General features: G+C 47.3%; 3 protein-coding genes across 5 annotated transcripts in view; all 3 read right to left on the reverse strand.

Moving 5' to 3' along the window:
- ARHGAP40 (Rho GTPase activating protein 40) overlaps nucleotides 1-3,777 on the reverse strand; it is a gene marked incomplete at both ends in the record, with an annotated part of 24,520 nt that extends 20,743 nt beyond the window's left edge. Inside the window, 1 exon segment of the mRNA XM_082644488.1 lies at nucleotides 3,683-3,777. Coding sequence (XP_082500614.1) covers nucleotides 3,683-3,777 — 95 coding nt within the window.
- On the reverse strand, nucleotides 715-12,057 carry ADIG (adipogenin). 2 transcript variants are annotated; one of them, XM_082645751.1, is made up of 3 exons: nucleotides 11,847-12,024; nucleotides 7,971-8,100; nucleotides 715-791 (listed from the first exon to the last, which is right to left on the reverse strand). In XM_082645751.1, the coding sequence occupies exons 1-2, from the start codon at nucleotides 11,971-11,973 to the stop codon at nucleotides 7,988-7,990; spliced, it is 240 nt and encodes a 79-aa protein (XP_082501877.1). In that variant the 5' UTR covers nucleotides 11,974-12,024; the 3' UTR covers nucleotides 715-791; nucleotides 7,971-7,987. The 2 variants fall into 2 exon arrangements, with proteins under 2 accessions (XP_082501877.1, XP_082501878.1); XM_082645752.1 differs by lacking the exon at nucleotides 715-791 and adding an exon at nucleotides 6,058-6,223 and having other exon boundaries at nucleotides 11,847-12,057.
- A 2,138-nt stretch (nucleotides 12,058-14,195) lies between these two features.
- Nucleotides 14,196-21,839, reverse strand: part of RALGAPB (Ral GTPase activating protein non-catalytic subunit beta) — a 101,788-nt gene continuing 94,144 nt past the window's right edge. For both annotated transcript variants that reach the window (XM_082645565.1, XM_082645564.1), the window contains exons 28-30: nucleotides 21,580-21,658; nucleotides 19,181-19,329; nucleotides 14,196-18,332 (exon numbers count right to left, since the gene is read on the reverse strand). In XM_082645565.1, coding sequence (XP_082501691.1) covers nucleotides 18,139-18,332; nucleotides 19,181-19,329; nucleotides 21,580-21,658 — 422 coding nt within the window. In that variant the 3' untranslated portion in view covers nucleotides 14,196-18,138. The remainder of the gene's footprint in view (nucleotides 18,333-19,180; nucleotides 19,330-21,579; nucleotides 21,659-21,839) is intronic.

Raw genomic sequence — 21,839 nt, forward strand, 5'->3', positions numbered from 1 at the left:
TGTTACACCGCCATAGCTGACACATACAGTGTATTATTGAACAACCCTAACAGCTTGCCCAGAGGAGGAGAGGGCCCACTCTCTCCCACTCACACACATTCCTAGATGCTAGATGACACACACCCACACCGTGTCCCACCCTACCCCCAACCCCCAGATGAAACTGCACATCAGGCTCTGAGTCATGTGAAGGGTGAGAATCAAGCCTCTGAGAGCAGAGGTTGAAAAGTCAGTCTCAGGGCAGGGCGTAGCCAAGTGCACATGCGTGTGCCAGGGAATGTGTAGGTCCATACTCTCCCATGAACGTGTATGTGGTCATGTGCGCCAATAGGAGCTTATGAAGGAGGATCTCTCCTCTGCTGCTTTAGGACTTTCCAGGAAGTCTGGATTCTCCATGCCCACACAGGTACTCTCACATAACTTAGTATATGACTATGATGTGGACAGTGCCCCTTTGGATGGAACATCTTTATGCAGTACACAACCTGAACAACAGTACACAACAACACTGCCATCTATGAAGCAATCCCTGTGGGGACCGTGTGGGGGCCGGACAGGAATGAGATCTTATAAAAGGCAAATCCTCAGTTAACATTTTGAGTATCATCTTAACTGAGCCCCTAAAACCCCTATAAGGCAGCAACTTTCCCCTTAAGACAAGAAGGTTTATTCCTAGCAGTGTGCTCATTCTTTGAATTGTCCAATGATGCTCTCCACCTTTCTTCCACGAAGTAATTCTGCTAGAGCTGATGCCTGGGTTGCAAAATTTTCAAACATGACTATTTTGTGTTCTAGAAAACAAGAATGAAAACATCTTGAAATAGAATCAATATAATTTAGCTTCTTGAATCCGATCTGAGGCTGGGCCAGGAGACAGAGAAAGGCACAGCTGTGGGTGTTCCCTTCAGCTGGTCAAGGCAGGTGAGAGCCAGAGAAATAAGAGACCTGCTGGGCCAAGAAGCCACATTCTAGGTGTGGAGACCAGACCGACAGACCAGTGGTTCTCAACGCTGACTGTGCACTGGAATCACCCAGGCAGGCTTTCAAAGTCCCAGTGCCCAGGCAACACTCCAGACCAATTGCACCAAAGCCACTGGAAATGGGACATGGGCACCTGTATTATTTGAAGCTGCCCACTTCATTCCATTGTTCAGCCAAGGCTCGGGAGCACCGCTGGAAGCATCCTTATGCCACTTGGGTTCAGAGAATTGCACAGAAGTTTTCAAGAGTCGGGTGAAACGGATGGACTGCATCAGAATTGTCACATAGCACTTCTGGGAGGAACCACCTGCATTTCTGAGATGGCTGGGGGAGATTACGGTACTGCCTGTGACCTCTGAGACGACAGATGTTCCCACCCAGAAGACCAGGATCCAACAATCTCCATTCGAAGTAGCAGAGTGGCCACTGCCCCCACTGGTTGTTAACACATTGAATATAGCTTGCCATCGTTTGAACATAGGGAGGTCTCTCATTTAAAATCCTCTAGCTCCAATCCTCTCCAAAAAAAATCAAAAGAGAGGATAATCCTGGGGCCCCATCTCTGAGGGACGACAATTTGCTAAAGCTGAGCGGTGGCTGCACCTTCCATGGGCTTCCCTGCAGGGCTTGCCAGAGAGGTTCTGGAAGTTCCCCAGGGGGTTGAGACTTGCCCTGACCCTTCCTTTGACCAAGGTCATAGACACTAGCCTGTCCCTGCCTGAGTCACTTAATCAGCCTATTTTCTATGCTGTGTTGGCCAGTGCAGTAACCACTAGCCACGTGTGACTACTGGGCTCTTGAACTGTGGTTGGTATGACTGAGAAAATGAATTTTTATTTAATCTTAACTAAGTTAAATTTAAAACTGAATGCTTGAAAACTTGGATATGTGAATCCACTCTGCCAGTTCTCAGTCTTTGCCGGAGAATTGTTGAATTAGAAACTCTGGTCGGGGGCAGCAATCTGGTCCTCAGGTGGAAATGAGGAGAGCAACGGGGCTCCCTTGCTGCAGGCGTGTTCTGAGCTACAGCATTTTTTGGAGGACAATTGGGCAGGAACTATCAAGATTCTAACTGTTCCTTTAAAACCTACAATTACCCTTCTAGGAATGAGTTTTACCCACACAAATCCCCAAAGATGTCCATTACAGTATTGCTTAGAATGGTTAAAAATTGGAGCCAATCTATATGTCTAAATTAGCCAGGAACTAATTAACGAAAGGATACCCATAAAACTGGATTCTGGAAGATCATTAAAATGAATGAGTTAGATCGTTATGTTACTGACATGTAAAGATGTCCATAATAACATTAATTAAGGGTTGAAAGGAAGCGTAAAGGCACAACCACTACCATGATTGTATTTGCGTAGAACTATATAGGTACAGCTTTATATATGTCACAACATTCTCCCAAAGTATATGTCCAAAACTTAACAGTAGTAGGTTCTGGGAAATAGGCGCATATACTTCTGTACTGTTTGAATTTCTGTCAGAATCACATTTTGTAATATGCTGTAATCACAGTCAAGGAGAAATGACATTTTAAAAATTCTGATCTGGGCAATTCCCTAGTGGTCCAGTGGTTAGGACTGCATGCTTCCATGCCGAGGGTCCAGGTTCAAGCGCTGGTTGGGGAACTAAGATCCCACAAGCCGCACAGCACAGCCAAAAATAATAATAACAATAAAAATAAAAATTTTAGGGCCTCCCTGGTGGCGCAGTGTTTAAGAATCTGCCTGCCAATGCAGGGGACATGGGTTCGAGCCCCGGTTCAGGAAGATCCCACATGCCACGGAGCAGCTAAGCCCGTGCGTCACAACTAGTGAGCCTGCGCTCTAGAGCCCACGAGCCACAACCACTGAGCCTGTGAGCCACAACTACTGAAGCCCTCACGCCTAGAGCCCGTGCTCTGCAACAAGAGAAGCCACCGCAATGAGAAGCCCGCGCACTGCAACAAAGGGTAGCCCCTGCTCACCACAACTAGAGAAAGCCTGTGCGCAGCAACAAAGACCCAATGGAGCCAAAAAGTAAATAAATAAAATAAATTTAAAGACATTTTTCTAATAAATAAAAATTCTGGTCTTGCTGTGAGAGGCACACTGAGCAGGGGGAAAGGGGTGACGGTTCTCAGTTGAGATGACCACACTAACCCAGCTGAGACTCCACAGCTTGGGGTCCTGAATCCTGAGCCCCAAAGAAGCCCTGGAGTCCCTAATACTCTCTTCATCCAGAGGAAGGGGAAACGGCACATGTTGGGGGTTACTCACATCTCAAAGTATCCAAAAATCAGTGACCCAGTGTAGTGTGTGGCCCAGGAAAAGCTTGGGTTTGGGGTCCCACGGACCAAGGTTTGAAACCCACTCCAGGGACTTCCCTGGTAGTCCAGTGGTTAAGACACCGTGCTTCCATTGCAGGGGGCATGGATTCAACATGCAGTCAAAAAAAGAAAAAGAAAAAATGAAACCCGCTCCACCCCTTGGCGGTAACCTTGGGCCACTTACTTGACCTCCCAGAGCGTCTATTTCCTCATCTGTAGGATGAGAGGGGAATTCTTGCTTCACAAGTGTGTGGTGAGGGTGACGTGAGATGATGCACGCCCCCAGCACATATGGGTCCTCAACTTGGTCCCCTCGCCCCTCAGGCTTGGCCCTGAGACACCAGTGGCCCAAACCTTCCCTCTCCTCTCCTGGGATTCCTGTACCTGCATCCCAGGTCTGCCCAGCGCCAGGCACAGTGCCCCAGCCGCCTGGCGATGAGGGCCCGTGGGATCTGGGGACACAGTGGAGCCAGGGCCATCTGGGCAGCAGGGAGAAGGACACACACACACACACACACACACACACCCCTCCTGCCTTATCAGACAAAATGCCAGAAAGGGGGCCTCAATCCATCCCCCTCAGAGGCCTGGGGTCTCAGCCTCCCACCCAAGCAGGGAGGGCATCTTTCCACAGACAACCCGTACACACACAGCCAACAATCCTCCAGAGCTGCTAGCCTTCCAGGGGCTCCAGGGAGCTGTCTGGCCCGCCTTCTGCTGCAGGCGCCGCTCCGGGAGCACGGCCAGACGTTCTTCCTGCAGAGCCAGGCTGCGGCCGCCCTCCCTCAAGGCCTGAGCTCGCCCCAGGAGGCTCCTCTGGCTCCTGCAGAATGGCTGGGGGTGGGTGGTGGACAGGGGAGGGGCGCTTGGTGGCTTTTCTGGGTCAGCAGGAAGCTGAACGATGCCCCAGCAGCCCCCTACAGACAGCAAAGGGGCAGTGGCACTAAACGGTACGTGGCATTGCACGGAGCAGGGCAGTTGGGGAAAATGTCAGACAAAGCCGGGGGGGAGCTTCAGCCAAAGGGGAGCTTTTTGTTATTAAAAGTGTTTATTCGATGCCAGGAAAGCCCCCAGAAAGCACAGCACTGACAGAAGCTCGTGACAAAGCGTGTGTGGAGAAAGGGGCGTGTGTGTGTGTGAGAGAGAGAGAGAGAGAGACACACACACACACACACACACATACACACACAGAGACAGAGAGAGAGACACACAGAGAGAGGGAGAAAGATAGGGGTGGTGGGGAGAGACATGTTCCGATTTGTGTTTTGGATGGATTGTTCTAATAGGGCAGAAAAAAGCAGAGCCAGAGAGAACAAAGTCCAGGAGACTAGCTAATAATTCAGGTGCTAATAATTCAGACTCATTCTCTTGCCTTTGTTTAGAAGTCTTATAGTGGCTGGTGGGATGTGGGGTGAGAGAGAAAGAGGGGACACAAAGATGACACCCAGGTGATCCCTGAGAGGGCCTGTCCCCTTCTCCAGCCCATCAACCCTGCTGCTTGCCCGTAGCCAGTGGGGGTACAGGGACAGGGGGTTTCTTAAAAGGTCAGAACATTATGTCTCCTCCATATTCTCCTCCAACACCCCAACCTGGAGAAGAACTGGCACAGTGGATCGGGGACCAGGCGCTAGAGTCAGGGTCCAGGTTCAAATCCCAACCCTACCTGTGTGACTCTGAGCAAGTTGCTTGACCACTCTGTGCCTCAGTTTCCCCATCTGTAAACTAGGAATAACCAAAGACCCTACCTCACAGAATGCTTGTGAGGGTTAAAAACCATCATGTGGGACTTCCCTGGTGGCGCAGTAGTTAAGAATCCGCCTGCCAATGCAGGGGACATGGGTTCGAGCCCTGGTCTGGGAAGATCCCACATGCTGTGGAGCAACTAAGCCCGTGAGCCATGGCCGCTGAGCCTGCACTCTAGAGCCCGTGAGCCACAACTACTGAGCCCATGTGCCACAACTACTGAAGCCCACGTGCCTAGAGCCCGTGTTCCACAACAAGAGAAGCCACTGCAATGAGAAGCCCGTGCACCGCAACGAAGTGAGGCTGCGCTCACCACAACTAGAGAAAGCCCGTGCAGAGCAATGAAGACCCAACACGGCAAAAAAAGAAAAAAAAAATCATGTGTATAAAAAATGCATAGTGAAGCACCTGGCACACAGTAAGCACCCACTAAAGGTGAGCTCTTCCTACTGTAACTAGGCAAATGGTAGACAATGTACATAGTTATAAAATTAATATTTGTTATTAAAATCAACCTGAAGACTAATCAAGGAGTGAGTTTGAGGGAATTCCCTGGTGGTCCAGTGGTTAGGACTCGGCACTTTCACTGCCGGGGACCCAGGGTTTAATCCCTGGTCAGGGAACTAAGATCACGCAAGTTGCGTGGCATGGCCAAAAAAAAAAAAAAAAAAAAAAAGGATGAGTGATTTTGAGCTTGATTTCACATACAGTGAGTTTGAAATTAGAGAACAGAAGTTCAGAGCAAGATCCCCAGCCCTCTGAACGGGTGGGAAAGAGATTCCCAAAGGTCAGGATGGCTCAAGGTGGTGCCAGGGCTGGGCCCGGGCTGCACAGCTTGTCAGATGAGTGGACTTGGTCAGGCCCAGCAGGTTTCTCAGGGGCCTGCCCTCTCAGGCCTCTGAGTTCAGTCGGCAGCTTCTCCCCAAGGGCCGGCTTATACTGTCTTCACAGGCTCAGGCTCCTCCCTGGGGGGACTGGGAGGTGGTCTGTAACGGAGAAGAGCCGGGTCTCTGGAGGCGTTCGTGTGTCCATCAGTGGAGGAGATGAATCGGGGGTCCCTGGGGAGCACCTCACTCGCCAAAGTCCTCTCCCCTCCCTGGCGGGTCTCCCATCCACCTCGGCCGCTGCCGCAGCCCCGCTGACTCTGGGAAAACCAGGCTGGGAAGCACTGGAACATTGGATCTAGGGTGACAATGAGATGAAAGAGTAAGAGGGAGACAGACCCACGGTGGGGCAGGAAGGGCTCTATATCAGCGTCCGAATGTCTCCTTTTCTTACCCCATTAACTGTACACAAACAGGACGGGCTATGTGATTTGTGCGGCCCATTAAAAAAAAGAACCAATGTGGGTCCCCTTGTTCAAAAACTAAGAATTTCAAGGGAATTCCCTCGTGGTTCAGTGGTTAGGACTCCGGGCTTTCACTGCCGAGGGCCAGGGTTCGATCCCTGGTCGTGGAACTAAGATCCCACAAGTCACGTGGCACAGCCAAAAAAAATTAAGAATTTCAAGACAGTGACAGCAGAACATTAAGCAAAGCATAAGGCTCTTCTGAACACGTGACCTTGTGGAACCGCACAGGTGACAACCTGTGAACCTGGCCCTGAGCACAGAACTCTGAGTGCATGTCCAAGTGTGTGTTTTTCTGGGGAAAGGGCCCTCAACTTCCTTTTTCAACTGTCAAGGTCATGACCTGTCAAGGTCAGTGTGACTGAGGTTACGTGAGAGTCCCTGTTTCTCACCACCACCTCCTTTCTCCACTCGGACAGGCAGGGGCTCCAAGAGTGAGACATACAGGCAGACCTTGGGGTAGGGCAGGCCATGGTGGCCCTGGGGACAGAGAGGAGTGGACGCATGAGAGATGGCATTTAGGACTTGCTGATGGACTGGACGTGGGTGGGAGGAAAAGAAAGGCACGATGGCTGACTCCCGGGCTTGCGGCTCAAGCAACTAGACCAACCAACGGCAATGCTGTTCATGGAGATGGGGACCAGCTGGCAGAAGATCGGGTGCTGTGTTTTGCTTTGTTGGGTAGCAAAGGGAATTAAGAATCCCATTCTAGCCATGAAAAGGCATCGAGGGGGACAGATAATAGAGCTCAGAAGGGAGATTAGAGTGAGATACATTTAGAGTCACTGGCATAGAAATGGCATTTAATCCCACTGGGATGGATGAGGGGTTCAGTGAGGGTAGAGCTCTGATACTTGGGCACATTATTTAACTGCACTGACACTCTGAATTCCCATCTGTAAAATGAAGATAAGAATAATATCTTCTTCGTAGGACTTCCGTAAATGAGCTTGTGAATGTTTAGCACGGGCTCTGGTACCTATTAAACACTCAATGAATAGCAGCCATTATTATTACTATTACTATGACTATTGTTATCAAGTCTTTCTCCTTCCTTTTACAAATATCTATGGAGCTTCCATTGTGTGTCAGGCATTGTTATGGATGCTTTGGAGACATCAATTATCAAGCATGTCATGGGTAATAAGTGCTATGGCAAAAGAAAACGAAGAGCAGAGTCAGAGTGGGGAAAAGATTACAGCATTAAGGAAGGTGGTTGTCACTGAAAAAGTGACATTTGAGCAGAACCCTCTGAGGTGAGGTATGTGTGGGGAGAAGGGTTCCAGGCAGAGGGAACAGCCAGTGCAAAGACCCTAAGGAGGGTGCTCGGAGGTGAGGTCATAGAGATAATGGGTAGGGGGGCCTTTGTAAAGAAACTCTTCACGGCAGAGGTGACTGGTCCTCTAACGTGGCAAAAACAGGTCTCCCACACAATAAGGCAGAAGGTTCTCTGACATGGCAGAGACAGTATGATTTCTAACATGGTAGAGGGAGGAGAGCTCTAACATGGCAGCCGCCCTAGGCTTTGGGCAGGCCCTGAGACTCCTGTTTCCAGCCCCCCACCTCTTAGAGGGGTCTCACCTGGCAGAATAGGCTCACTAGCAGGGCCTCTCCTCCTCTTGGCTATGGAGTGTCTTCTGGCAAAACTTGGCGGGGCCTTTGCTCCGGGGCTCCCAATCAAAGCAAACATCTGAGTCATTTTCCTCTGAATCTGTGGAGGGACAAGACAAGGCCTCTTCAGTGGTCACATCCTATCTCCTATTTTCGATGCTAAAGGAGCCCCCTGCAGGGCCCAGGCATCCCCTGCAGCCTTATCTGAGGCCAGGGGGCCAAGGCAGAATCATGGCAGATGAGACAGCCCCAAGACCTCAGGAAGACTTTAGGGCCTTGAATGGTGAGCAGGGACCAAGAAAGAAGGTTGGCCCATGACACATCCACCTTCTAGAAGAGGAAGGACCCTAGGGGTGAGCAAATGACCTACGTGTATTGAGCATGGTCCAGGAGGGGACAGCGAGGAGACACAAGCCCACCCACCCACCTGTCCATCCATCCATCCACCAGTTCATTCATTATCAAATGTCTGAGTATATGTGTCCAATGGTTTCCCTTACACCACTGTTTTATGGTGAAACACACACACGCACACACACACAAAAAAATACCCTGGAAACCATGTGTGTGTCCATCATGAGAGGTCTGGGTGATGAAGTGTGGCACACTCACGTGTGGCATGTCATGAGGCTTGTAAAACACCCGCATTAGATCTGTATCTTTTAACGTGTTGGATGTCTATGGTATATTACAAGAAAGTTGCAGAGAAGTATATGGTAGAATCCCTTTTTTAAAAAAAAAGAATGCCCCCTTCCCCCGCCAAAGCCCCCCACCAGGGATCAAACCCAGGCCCTGGCGGTGAAAGCACCGAATCCTAACCACCAGACCACCAGGAAACTCCCTCAGCCTTTTCTTGGTCTGAAATCTGAGGGGCTGTCTTCAACCTCCTCTACTTCTCTGTAACCAGTGAAACAACTTGAGTATATCAGAAAAATAATCATCTCCCCTTCCCCCTCTTTTCTCACCTTGCCTTCCCGAGATAGGCCATGTTAGCAAGCTCAGGTACCCATCTAATAAAACGTGTAGGTTTTCCTGCCACTGGGAGGTGGCAGCGCTGGACGCAAAAGCAGGTCCCGGCTCCACAGTCCCGTGGAGTTCCATGGGGGCCCTTGTCCAAAGGCAGGGAATTTGGAGGCTTCATCCTCCCTTGCTATGTCAGGCTGGGGATCAGCACTGCCCTCCCTGGCCAGCGTCTCCAGGGCTCAGCTGCCAACCATCTTTTCTTGCCTCTGCACCCATCTCACCAGGTAGCTCCCTCCTCCGCCCCACTTGCTCTAGCCTCCACTTGGAAAAGCGCATTGGCATCCTCACATCCTCGTGGGCCACGTGGCACTTGCTGCTCAACCTTCTGCCTTCTGGGCTCTGAAACCGCCCTGCTGAGCCAGGCCAGGTGGGCGTGGGGAGGGGTGAATCAGAGCTCCTCTTGACGGCTGTTCATACTGGATTCCAGGCCAGACTGATTCCAATCAAGAGATCCATGGCAGAAGAGAAAACCCCAGGCCAGGGTGTCCCGAGCCCCAGCCCCCCACACCCCGGCAGGTCCAGACCCTGGGTTTGAGCCAATTCTCAGCACAAAGACAGAACACAGTAATAGTGAGATTCCCAAGAAGATGGGGACCCTGAGGGAGGGCTGCTTGCCTCACTTTAAGGACAGTTTCTCTTCAATGCAAAATCAACAAAAGGACCTGTTTCAAACCGCCACGTGAGATGTCGGTGGGTAAACAGCCTCTCAGGAGAAAGTCTGAGAGTGGGGTCGGACAGGGCAGGTTGTGGATGGCTTAGAGATGGGCCTCCAAGGAGAACGAACTGCTGGAGGAGATTAGTGCCTTGGACCTCAGGGAAGGTGTCCCACCTTCCGGAAAATCCATCCAAAGCTACGCCTACACTTCCTCCTACCTTGACAAAACCGACACTGCCTGGATTATTTCTCAGCTTCCAAGCACCTGCTATGTGCCATGTGTGTACAGGTACCCTTCCCCTGACATGCATCTCTCCACAGCCCCAAAGGGTAGGGACCGTTATTATCTCCATTTTGTAGGTGAGAAAACTGGGGCTCAGAGAGGATTTGCCCCAAGTCACACAGCTGGTAGGTGTCAGAGCCCAGGTGGGACACTGGACAGTCGGCACTCTTAAGGGTGTGGCCTTGGACAGGTAACGTCTCTCCAAACCTGAGTTTCCTCACTTGTATGATAAGGATTCTTTCACAGGGTTAGTCTGAGGATTAAATGAAATAAGGTACACCAGGTGTTTAGCACAAGGCCTAGCAGTGTTCGAAAAAGCTATTGTTATGAACGATTAAGGGGCAAAGCTGAAACCCGGGCCCACATCCCCTAGACTCTGGAGAAATGGGATTTTATAGCCACTGCAGGCAAGGGCTCTGCCTTCTACCCAACACTAGCCCTCAGGGAGGGCTGCCGTCCACCCTGGGAACAGGAGGAGAAGACACTTTAAACAAACATTTTCTGGAAGCTCTCGCCAAGAACTCCTAACAGTTGCACAATTGCCAGCCCCTACATGTGAGATTATGGGGCAAGTTGGGGGTGAGCTGCTCAGCTTGTCTGAGCACCATCTGAGCAGAGCTGGCAGCACACTCAGTACCCTCCCTGCCCAGGTGGTCAAAGGTCATGGGGCTGCTGAGCAGGAGGTGGGAGGTCAAACAGTCCCCAGGAAGAGGCCCCAGGTGATGGGAGTGCCGGGGGAGACGGGACACCTGAGGAGCAGAGTGTCATTCCTGCCACGTGGCCAGGCTGTCCCCCGTCCCCACCAGCCCACCGCTCCCAGCCTCCCTCAGGCCTGCTTCACCCTGCCTCCCACTCCTCTGGGTGGCATGCTGAGTTCAGGATGGCTGTCGGTCAGCTTCTGTGATCCTGTGTCCTACAGAAACCCAGATCCTCCCTGATGTGTGGTCTGGGCAGGAAACTGTGTGAGTGGTCTCTGGGCACCTGCTAAATGCTGAAGGCTGCTGTACCCATCGAGCTGGTTGTTGACTGCAAAAGCACAGGGCTGAGGGCCGAGAAGGGCTGAAAGCCAGCCCATGCTCTGCTCACTGGGCCTTGTGCCCTGGCTGCATTCACAGGAAGGGACATCTTTTACTAATTCATCTGCCCAGAGGGGCCACCTCTTTCTGATTTGTACCGAAGACCTTATGTGCTTGCTAGCTGTGGCCCTGAAGGGACACCTTTTTGTGTGTGTATTTATTTATTTGTTTATTTATTTATTATAAAGATTCAATTCCTTCTAAATTAATGACTGGTCACAAAAACAGAAAGCATTTACTGCCATGCTGAAACATACATTTTACATTTGACACATTTCACACAAAAATTATAGTTCCATTATTCTGTATATATATATAGTTTACATACACATTTTGATAATAATAGCTTCCATTACCGGTGGTATATGAGTACTGCTTCTTCAGAAATAAGATGAATTTTGTATACACGATAACCAATTCCAAGTCCATTTCTGCTCCAAGTTTATTTTACCACAAATATGTTTATATTATAGCACAAAAGTAATAAATTGTTTTATCTTCTATCTAGAATATCTTAACTAAATTCGCAATCACACTCACAATAATTTCCTATGTACCAAAGACCTTATATGCTAGCAGTGGCCCTGAAGGGAGCCATGTGCACACATACATATTGTTTTCCCAACTCAGGATTCACTCTGGGACTCCAGGTTAAGAAACGCTAAACTACCAAGTCAATGCTTTCTCGGAGCCAGCAGGAAACCCCTCTGCCTGAAGGACACCCCTCTCTCGGCAGTTGTTTTGGGACTCCCACCCTATCCCACGCCCTGCCCAGCCTCCAGGATTAGGGCCCGGCCTGGGCAGCTCACCTTGGCTGAGTAAGAAGTGTAGCCAGACGATCAGCAAGAGCAACAGCAAAGCCACAGGCAGACAGAGCCAGAACACCAGGAAAGAAAACGTCAGCTCGTTCACCAGCGGCACCAGAGGGTACTTCATGGTGCGTGTGTGGCTAAGCCAGGCTGGCCTGGGCTGGGCTGGCAGGGCTGCCCTGGGGAACTGGCCGGGCCACGCTCCGCTCTCAGCCCAATTGTGACTGAATGGGTGACGTAATAAGGAAACCACAAGGTCCTTCAGGCAGCTGAAGAGAGCTGTTTTGGACGAGTGGGAAGCAGCTGGGGTAGTGGGACAGTTTGACTGAGAACAGAAGCCCAGGCTTCCTGGCCTGGGTTTGAATCCTAGTAAGATGCTGTGGGTTCACGTGACACCTCCCCAACCCTCTTGTAGAATGGAAATAATCCTTACCTCGCCAAGCTGCTAAAAGTTAGAAAAGTGGATACAAATTGCCCCCAGGTGGGTGTTCATATATCTGAGGTCACATATTCCTTCTGGAGCCACCAAGGCCCTCAGTAAATGACTGTTATTTAATCTGGAAGCTTCTGCATCTCTCCTTATTAGGGTTTTCAGTGAAGAGCTTCTAAGACTTTAACCTTGTTCCTTTATCTCCCAAGTGGGCAAGACACCCCCAAATGCTGAGCTTCTCTCTCCCCCTCGCCTCTGTCATTCTTTCATTATGGAGTAGTCAGTAAATCTCCGCGTCAGGTCCCACGACAGGAAGGAGGCGCTGGACCTCCCAGGGCCTGACAGCCCCTGAGCTGGAGGGGGACTCTGGCCAGGCTGGGAGCCTGGTGGGTGCGGGAAGTCCACAAGAAGAGCGGCTGCTGCTTGTGGAGGGGAGGAAGGCAGAAGCGTGGTATTCTCCAACTGGCCCACCTGCCTCAGCCACTGCCAGCAGAGGGGCGGAGGGGGCTGGACGGTACTTATGAGACATGCCGACTGGCGTGCTCACCCTGCTCTGCTGAGTCAGAACCTCCAGGGGGTGAGGCTCGGACTCCACACATCAATGGGCAACTGGTCTGAGGCCGACCTGATTTTGAGACCACGGCATCTCGTGGAGCATAGGTTGGAAAGTCAGGCAGACCCAGTTCCAGGCTGGGGGAGCAGCTGTAGGAAGTGGGTGGTAGACCTAGGGGAGACATGGAGTGGAAGGACCCCCTTAGAGGAAGACACTGGCCCAGGGAGAAGGGTAAGAGGGCTCCAGCCACAGTAAAAACGGGGGCGGGGACAGCTGGGGTTTGGAGGGCCAGTGTGTTTAAAGGGAGTCTTAACCCAGCTGTGGAATGACCTGAGCCCCCAGCAGAGGGTCAGGGCAGATGGTATTAGAATGTGCATCCATGAAACACGGTAGCCTGGCAAGCTGTGCCACTCAGGGCCCGGGGGCCAAGACCAAGAGCTGGGTGGTCTGGATTGGGGTGATTTCTTGGCACTGTTTTTTGTTTGTTCGTTTTTGGCTGTGCCAGTCGTAATTGTGGCACGCAGGATCTTTAGCTGCAGCATGCGAACTCTTCGTTGCGGCATGCAGGATCCAGTTCTCTGACCAGGGATCGAACCCGAGCCCCATGCGTTAGGAGCACGGAGTCTTAGCCACTGGCCCACCAGGGAGGTCCCTTGGCACTGGGTTCTGAAGGGGCTGGGGTCAGAAAGAGCTGAGCCGCACAGCTGAGAAAGGCTCGAACACACATATCCTTGCCAGACCCCAAAACAGGGCCACCGTGCAGTCAGCCCAGGGCTAAGCACCCCCAGCCACCAGAACCCAGCAGCAGGTCCTGTGGTGAGGAGGCAAGCAGGTGCGGACACACACCTGAGGGGATGCAACTCGCAGCCCTGGCTTCCAGTTGCACTTTAGGGGGTCACGCATTGTCACGTGGAGTCAGTGCCAGGCTGGAGGGGTGGCTCTTGGCAGAGTCATGCACCACAGCTGTTTGCCCAAGTGGTACCCCACCCCCACGTGTGACCTAGGCATTAGGTGTTAATTGGCCCCATGGAACCTTCTGCAGCCAAGACCCTACTCAAAGGGCCAGTGGGCAGCGGGAGGACCTCCCCCTGCATCTCTGCTTTCCTGACTGGCCAGCCCTGGCAGAGCTCAGATCTTCTGCAGGCAGGGAGCTCAGCTGGCATTTCTGTGTTCCCAGGACACAGAGAGCCAGCCAGCTGCTCAGCAATTGCTAGCCTCTGTAAGGTGGGCCTCTGTTGGCAGTGCTTGTTACACAAGCTCCTTCCAGCATAGAAGACCAAATAATTTTCTTTTTAAATTTATCAAATTTTGAGTATTTCATGATACTCTACAAAACCAGGGTGAAAACCTACTGATCTAAATTATGAAGAACACCCATGCAAGAGTCAAACCAAAAGCACACATGACATTTTTAGATAAGAATCTCCTTAAAATTTAATTGACTAAATGTATTACATTCAATATTCCATGGGTTTCTTCTGGACAAAGGGACTGCATAAATACAAACAAGCCTCTGGGCCTTCTTCCCTAACTGACGAAGAGGAAACACAGGAGGCGAGGGTACACAGGACACCTTCATATTTACATTTCGCCTTTACTTTACAGTTCAGTGCCAGAAATATTTACAGAAAATACAATAAGAAAAAGATCATGTCTTGGCAACATACCAAAATTCATACAAATTGTGTATATGATTTCAAGCAAATAATGATACTGCTTACTTTTTAGCCACAACTGCCAAGCCCTTCAGAGGAGAAAGATGTTCTTGGTCACTGCAAGAGACAAGGACTTGGGAAACTTGGTTTGCTTCAACAAATATTTATTGGGCGCCTACTGTATGCAAGGCACTGTGGAATCCCAAATTATACCTTTCCCTCACCATTAAAAAAAGAAAAGCATCTGAAAAACATGAGTTGATACTCCGAGAAAAACACTATACAGTACATGGCTTCTTTAGCTACTGAGAACCCACAGCTTGATTCCACATTGAACGGGTGGATTACCTCCAATCTCTCCATCTCGGGAAAAGAGGCTATCATGGAAATCCCTAAAACAGACCACCTAACGCAACTTACCGTTTCATGTAAACATATAAATCAATTCTTTTTAGGAAGATATAACCTGAAAGGGTTTAAAAATGCTGAATGGAGAACTACCAGCAGGAGTGTCAAATTACCGCCGATACATTTTTTACCATTTACATGTCTTTGAGCAAGGCTGACTCCCACTTTCTTTGGGTAAAATTCCACCTTCCAATATAAATAAATACTCTTGAAGACACTGCTTCTCTAAAAATGACTCTGCAGAGTCTGACAAATGCTTCCTCAGTGTATACAGGAAGTAACCACTCATGAAGGCCTCACACACAAAACCTGTAGGGAACTGACATTACTGGCCAAAGATGTAGGTATTTTGTTTTTATAAATGAGTCCAGAGGAGAATGGGTGGCCTCAGGGGACCTGAAGACCTGGAAATGGAGGACAGCATGCATGCATGTTGTGTATATATTGCCAGGACGGGAGGCGGTCAAACCACCATGTAACTATCCAGGTCAAAGGGCCAATGGACAGGAGGGGGTCTTAGGAGGAAGCACTGGACAAAAGAGAGCCAGCTGAACAGGAAGGCAAAAGCCCTCCTCTCTGCCCTCAGTGCTCCCAATCAGAGAGGGGAAGAGAGCCCCTACCCCCCAAATGTGAGAAGGGACTACGAGGGGCTACCTGCCTCTGTCCCCTGGGTAATGCTTTCCTTGTCAACAAATGCCACACTCACCCACACCCTGGTGCACCTGTCACATGCAGCAACTAAACTGTTTAAGCCAAAGACCGAAGTGGTCCTGGCTTCCCCCCAAAGGTTCTGAACCTATGTTAGCAAATTTATCAAGTGGACTACTAGAGATTATTATTAGAGACTAAATATGCTCCTCTGGCATTACTGTACTCAAAGTGACTTTTACAAAGGCAGTTGAGAGAACTTAGTGGCCATGAACTCAAACCCACACTAGTGAAAGGTCCAAGGGTCCCCACCACACTCCCTTTTTAGGTAGATGTGATTTTGAGCAGAAGGAGTCGGCACCTGACGAGGTATGTGTGCCCCATACTCCGTCTGTGCTGTGCACACCAGGGTTTCACGCCTTAGGGAGCAGCACAGTCCTAAATCCATTCCTCCTTCCCTGGGAGACCACTACGTCTTCCAGATCATAAATGCATTCAACATGGCTGTTCACTGACTTATCAAAGCCATTAGAATTACAGAGTTGTCAGAAATTAGAGCAAACTGAAGCATCAGGAAGGCCACCCCAACACACACACACCACCGTACATTTTGCTGACAGCAGAACTATGCCAAAGGTAAAAGTGTTATCTGAAGAGTCACACTGAGGAGGCACACCTACATCAGTTATTTTTAACCTCTGGAATGTTATAAGTTGCACATTAATTTATAGCCTTCTTTGTCCACATCCATCAGAACAAGTGCCCATTTTTTCCCATGAAATGTCAATCTGGAAATTCCATGAAAGTTGTTAAACCTCACTTTACATCTGCTGAGCTACTAAAACATTTTTAGGGTAGAACGTGCTAATCATACAACCCCCTCCCCCATGCTACCATCTGGAAACATCAATTTATTGCCCAGATTAAAAAAAAATCAATTAGTGAATAATATTATACCCTGAATGGAAACTGGAGTCATAGAAGGAGGTTACCTTTACCTGAGCTTAAAACAAACACGAAGTAAAAGGTACGGCAAACTTAAAACCAAGAGCTGCTATGCCGTTTCTTGCTGATAGATATGAACATGTACTTCTGGAATAGAAATATCTGCACAGGGAATTAGGTCCTATACTATTCCCCACCCTCTAATTAAACTACCAAAACATCAAACCAAACAGACCGTTGTAGGCCTGACCTACAGAATCTACTGACATCAGAGTTCAAGTGGGAAATCACCCCTTATACAACTGTGATCACTCCTCTTTGGACTTTTAAATGTCACTTATTTTCTTAACATAAAATAATCTTAATAAAGAAGAAAGCACATAAGAATAGGAGAAATGAGCAGTGTATACTCTAGCACTGTAACAGGAATCCTTGTAAGGATGTTCTGGGTCTGGCCACCTCAAAACATTTATCCCTGGCAGAAAAGTAGCAGCGAGGTAACAGAAGTATTTCAAAAACCCGGGCAGGGATTTGTTGTGCCTTCAGCTGGCAAAGTCCAGAAAATGTAACAACAGCCATTTCTAAAAGCAGCCACCCAAGGAGGTGGTCACTAATGTTTGTCAATTATGATGAAACCTAGTAGCTCTCTGGGAGAGATCTGAATTAGTAGCATTGAGAGGCTACTTCCTGAACCCCAAATTAGAATCCTTCATAAACTACTGCAGTTTCCTGCTTGGTCCTGAAATGAGACAATGGATGAAACCAAATAATGTTTAACCTTTGCTGTGAATTTATATTTCTTAATATTTAACCAAGAAATTACCAAGGAATTACAAATGGTTAACCTGTCATAATGTCACGGAGCTAGACAATAACGGAGAGAGTGGAGGCATCACAGCTGTCTTCTAACTTAGCTCCACAAACTCCATTTGTATCCTCATTAAAGGACTGGGCCACGCTTCCATTTTAGATCTGTTCCTGGGCTGCCCAGAAACTGAGGCCTTCAGACAGACCTCTGCAGTGATGAGAGTAACTTTCTGAAATGTGGAGAAAAACTATGAAATATTTTAATCTCAGACTTCTTATCTGAGCAAAAAACACTTAAGTTCTTTTCCGTCAGTTTGACATTTGGATGACAGCTGGATGACAAATGGATCTACGAGTGAGCAGAAAGTTGAGGTTTCCTTCCTTCTCCTCCATGCCATCAACACGAGTCTTTAAATGTCCTGGAAGATTCTGAGACAGATTTTACTTTTGTACACAACCTCCTAAAAAGTGAGGTATAAAACTATCTTCAACTTCTAATTTGCAAATTTGAAACTACCAATGCACATGTTTAACTGAGATGCATAAAAGCCTTTCTCCTCAAAAGGCTTATATTTAACTAAAATTGTCACTTTTAAAAGAAAGTTTATGGCTAAAACGTATATCATCATTACCAGCAGGAATATGATTGTGTCTGGGAGCCCATTTCACTAAAAAGCCGAAAAGTCTTCTCTCAGATGGGTTTATAATGTGTCTCTTCTATTCTGGTGATTAAACAGTAAGCTCTTGGGGAGTGATTTGTTTTGTTACAGTGATCACCTATCAAATTGTTTTGCTTTGATATTATAGCTCCAAACTAGAGTTCAATAGTCCTAGACAGACAGTGGTCTAAGAACTACAGTTCTTGAGTCCAACCTCCTGAAAAAGTGAAGTATAAAACTCTGGCTCCAACTGCTTGTTCCGGTACTTGTTGACAATGTCGGTGATCTTCTGTTTCCGGCGGACATGTGGTGGACTGTACGAGTCACTTTCCAGTCTCTTTCTTCTACAAATGTTAATTACAGTCTGCCTCACCAGAAAACCTTGAAAACAGAGGGTTTTAGTCAGCTAGGTGAACTATCAGTATTCAAGTGAACTATTCTCTGCAAACTCAAACTATTTCATTACATTTGCAAAACTCCTTGTCCCCAGAGAGACAGAGCTCTACTAAGATAAAACTGTCAGAAGAAACACACAACGACATGGAAAAACAAAATCAAAATCTAGCCTGACAACCCATTTCCTGCCCTGGACTGTAAACAGCTATGCTTGTTTTCCAGTACTGGAAGTTTGTGAATTATAGTTGTGCTCCTACTTAGCAGATTAGGCACACTTCAAAACAGAACCAAACATGCTTCCTTTTAACAAGAGCCAGAGGATTTTCCACATGTGGGACCTACTAAGTAATATCACCATTTCCTTATTTATACTTCTTTTTGGTTCATGAAAATGTTAAATAAAAAAAAAAAATAGAAAACTCAATGGGACTTCCCTGGTGGCGCAGTGGTTAAGAATCCGCCTGCCAATGCAGGGGACACAAGTTTGATCCCTGGTCCGGGAAGATCCCACATGCCGTGGAGCAACTAAGCCCGTGCGCCACAACTACTGAGCCTGTGCTCTAGAGCCCATGAGCCACAACTACCGAGCCCGTGTGCCACAACTATTGAAGCCCGCGAGCCTATAGCCTGTGCTCCGCAACAAGAGAAGCCACCGCAGTGAGAAGCCCACACTCACCGCAACAAAGAGTGGCCCCTGCTTGCTGCAACTAGAGAAAGCCCACACACAGCAACGAAGACCCAACACAGCCAAAAATAAATAAACAAATAAATAAATTTATTTTTAAAAAAAGGAATGAAAAGAAAACTCACTCCTTCAGCCACATACGACTTACCGAGTGCTCGCCTACTGACAATCATCCCATCCACGAGAGGGATGACCATGTTAAATTTTCCAGTGGCTCCTTGAATTTTAATCCGGAATAATCCAGTGTTTAAAGGGTGGATGAAGATGACAGGAACTTCTTTTTCAAGAGCAGTAGATCTTAAGAAAAGAAAAAACTCTTCTTACTCCAGATATTCAAGAGCTAAAGTCCCCCATGTATAATATAAGAATACCAAGGGGACTTACTGCCAGGCAGTATTTGAGAAGAGACAAGTGATCACTCTGCTCAGAATCTTCTTTCTGGGAGCCCATGGTGAAGCTCCCCACACCAACACCTGACCCTAATTACCCATCACTGGGGTTGGCCTTTTGAAGCTGACCAAAAAAGGGGCTAAAAATTGTGCTTAGAAACACTGGGGACACGGGGTAGAAGGAAAGGCCAGAAAAATGTATGGTGGGGAACCATCAATAGCAACCAGCCATGGGACTTTTACTTAGTTCCTCCTTCTTGTAGGGAACAAAAGTGGGGCTGGCCAGAGGGCAGGGAATTCCACCACAGTCAATGCTGGCACCTCAGAGCAGAAGTGGAAATACAGTTTAGGCTCACTATGGGAATCCCTGATATGATTTTTTTTAGGTGCTGGGGAAAGAGGTCGGGAGGACCTTAGTCTGGGTCAGTTGCAAGTGTCCTCCTCAGCAGAGGTGATAAATGGCTGAGTCTTAGCACAGTCAAAGCCCTCAAAGCCTCTGAACAGGTAACACAGCTGCCAAGGTCAGCAACCGTACCTTTAGAAGACTGAATTACACATCATGTGTCAGGGCTATGCCAATGCATCTAGAGGTACCCATGTTACTCTTCGATGCTATATGCCAGGGTTTTGGTTTGTTTTTGTTTTGCAACACAATGAGCTTTCTTTCTAAAGTGATTTTGGCCAAAGGGACAGTGAGTCAATTTTTAAAGACATTTAATAAAAATCAATCCTATACTAATTCTGTCCCCGAGACAAATTCTAAACTTTGCTAAACTACTAGTAAAACACAAATTTTACAGTCCAATCATATTAGAACTTTTGACCTAAAAAGATTAAAACAACAACAAACAGTACAAGAGACTTAAAAGTTCTCTTCCAAACTAGTTCTAGAAAAGTACCCCTTATGAAATCTATCCTGGTCTCTTCAGCAAGTGTCAGTGTCATGGACGAAAAAAAGAAAAACAGGACTGTTCTGTATTAAGAGAGACTGAAAGAATTAACACCAGATGGATGAAATGGATGCTGGTTTAAACAAACCAGCTATAAAGACTATTTTAGGGAAAATGGAGAAATTTGAATGTGAGCTGGCTACTAGATAAAATTAAGGAATTGCTACTAACTTTATTACTGTGATAATATTATCTTTATCTATTTGAAAAGTGTTCTTAATCTTCAGAGGTGCATATTTAGAATGTTAGAAAATCTGTAATTTGCTTTAAAATACTTTAGCATAAAAAACATGGGGACTTCCCTGGCAGTCCAGTGGTTAAGACTCTGTGCTTCCACTGCAGGGCACATGGGTTCCAATCCCTGGTCGGGGAACTGTCAATACGATCCCGCATGCCACGCGGTGTGGCCAAAAAAAACCCCAAAACAAACATGGAAGTTTTAAGAATGACTTGCCCTATTCTAGAAATTTAATATGATAATGTTAAAATAAACCACCTTTACTGACTTCATTTCTACAACAGTAATATAAATTCATCTTACGTGCAATACAAACGAGATCATGTAAACAGAAGGAACTTACTCAAAGTTAAAATATCAAGTTTAGCTTGATATAAATTATTTGTTTAAACCAAAGACAAGCAAGCAAAAATCTTTGAAACGATAAAGCCTGAACAGATATATTCTTATTATTCTTAGAATCATATTATTCTGTTTTTATCCTTTTTGTACATGAAAAGCTAAAATAAAAATCTTATTATAATAAAGTTAGTATGACGTTTTACTTAGAAATATTTTTCCATTAAATAGCTCCTATGTGATGAGGATATTTTAACTGCTATCTATCCAGAATGTTTTGACCAATTTAATTCCATTATTTCTATCTAATATTGCTACTCTATTATCAGCCTTCACTAATACTTAATTGCCTCCACTTCTCCGTCTTTCTTTTTTGCCTCAGATAAATTTAAACAGCAATTAATTATGCCATTTAAAAATCCTTGCTAATTTGATCACCTTGTGCATTAATCTACAAACTTCTCTCTTTGATTCTTTTCCCCTAATTATGTTTACTTCTTACTGCCCTCATCCCTTTTGTTTCATTAAAGTCCTTATCTCTTAATGAAACTGCAATCAACATATTGTGAAAAATAGGTTCCTCTATGCTTAAACACAATGCTGATAAACTTCAAGCAAGTAAGGAGCGTACCTCAGAGAAGTGCTACTATTTGCAGTAGTTTCCACACCAGTACTGATTTCTGTCATCAGGTCTGAGAGGGGAAAGTTTTCTGGAAGAAAATCATAGCATTACAATTAATATCTCCCTCCTAGGAAACCTATTTTCCTAATCTCTTCACATAGCGGGCAACAAATATATGGACTGTGCTATCCTAAAATATATAATCCTAACTATTCTTCACAAATTAAAAAAAAAATTCTCCCTTAAGACGTATTTTAGATAAGTTCATC

This window comes from Mesoplodon mirus (genome assembly GCF_964341445.2).
Source record: "Mesoplodon mirus genome assembly, chromosome: 15".
NCBI classification, from domain to species: Eukaryota; Metazoa; Chordata; class Mammalia; order Artiodactyla; family Ziphiidae; genus Mesoplodon; species Mesoplodon mirus.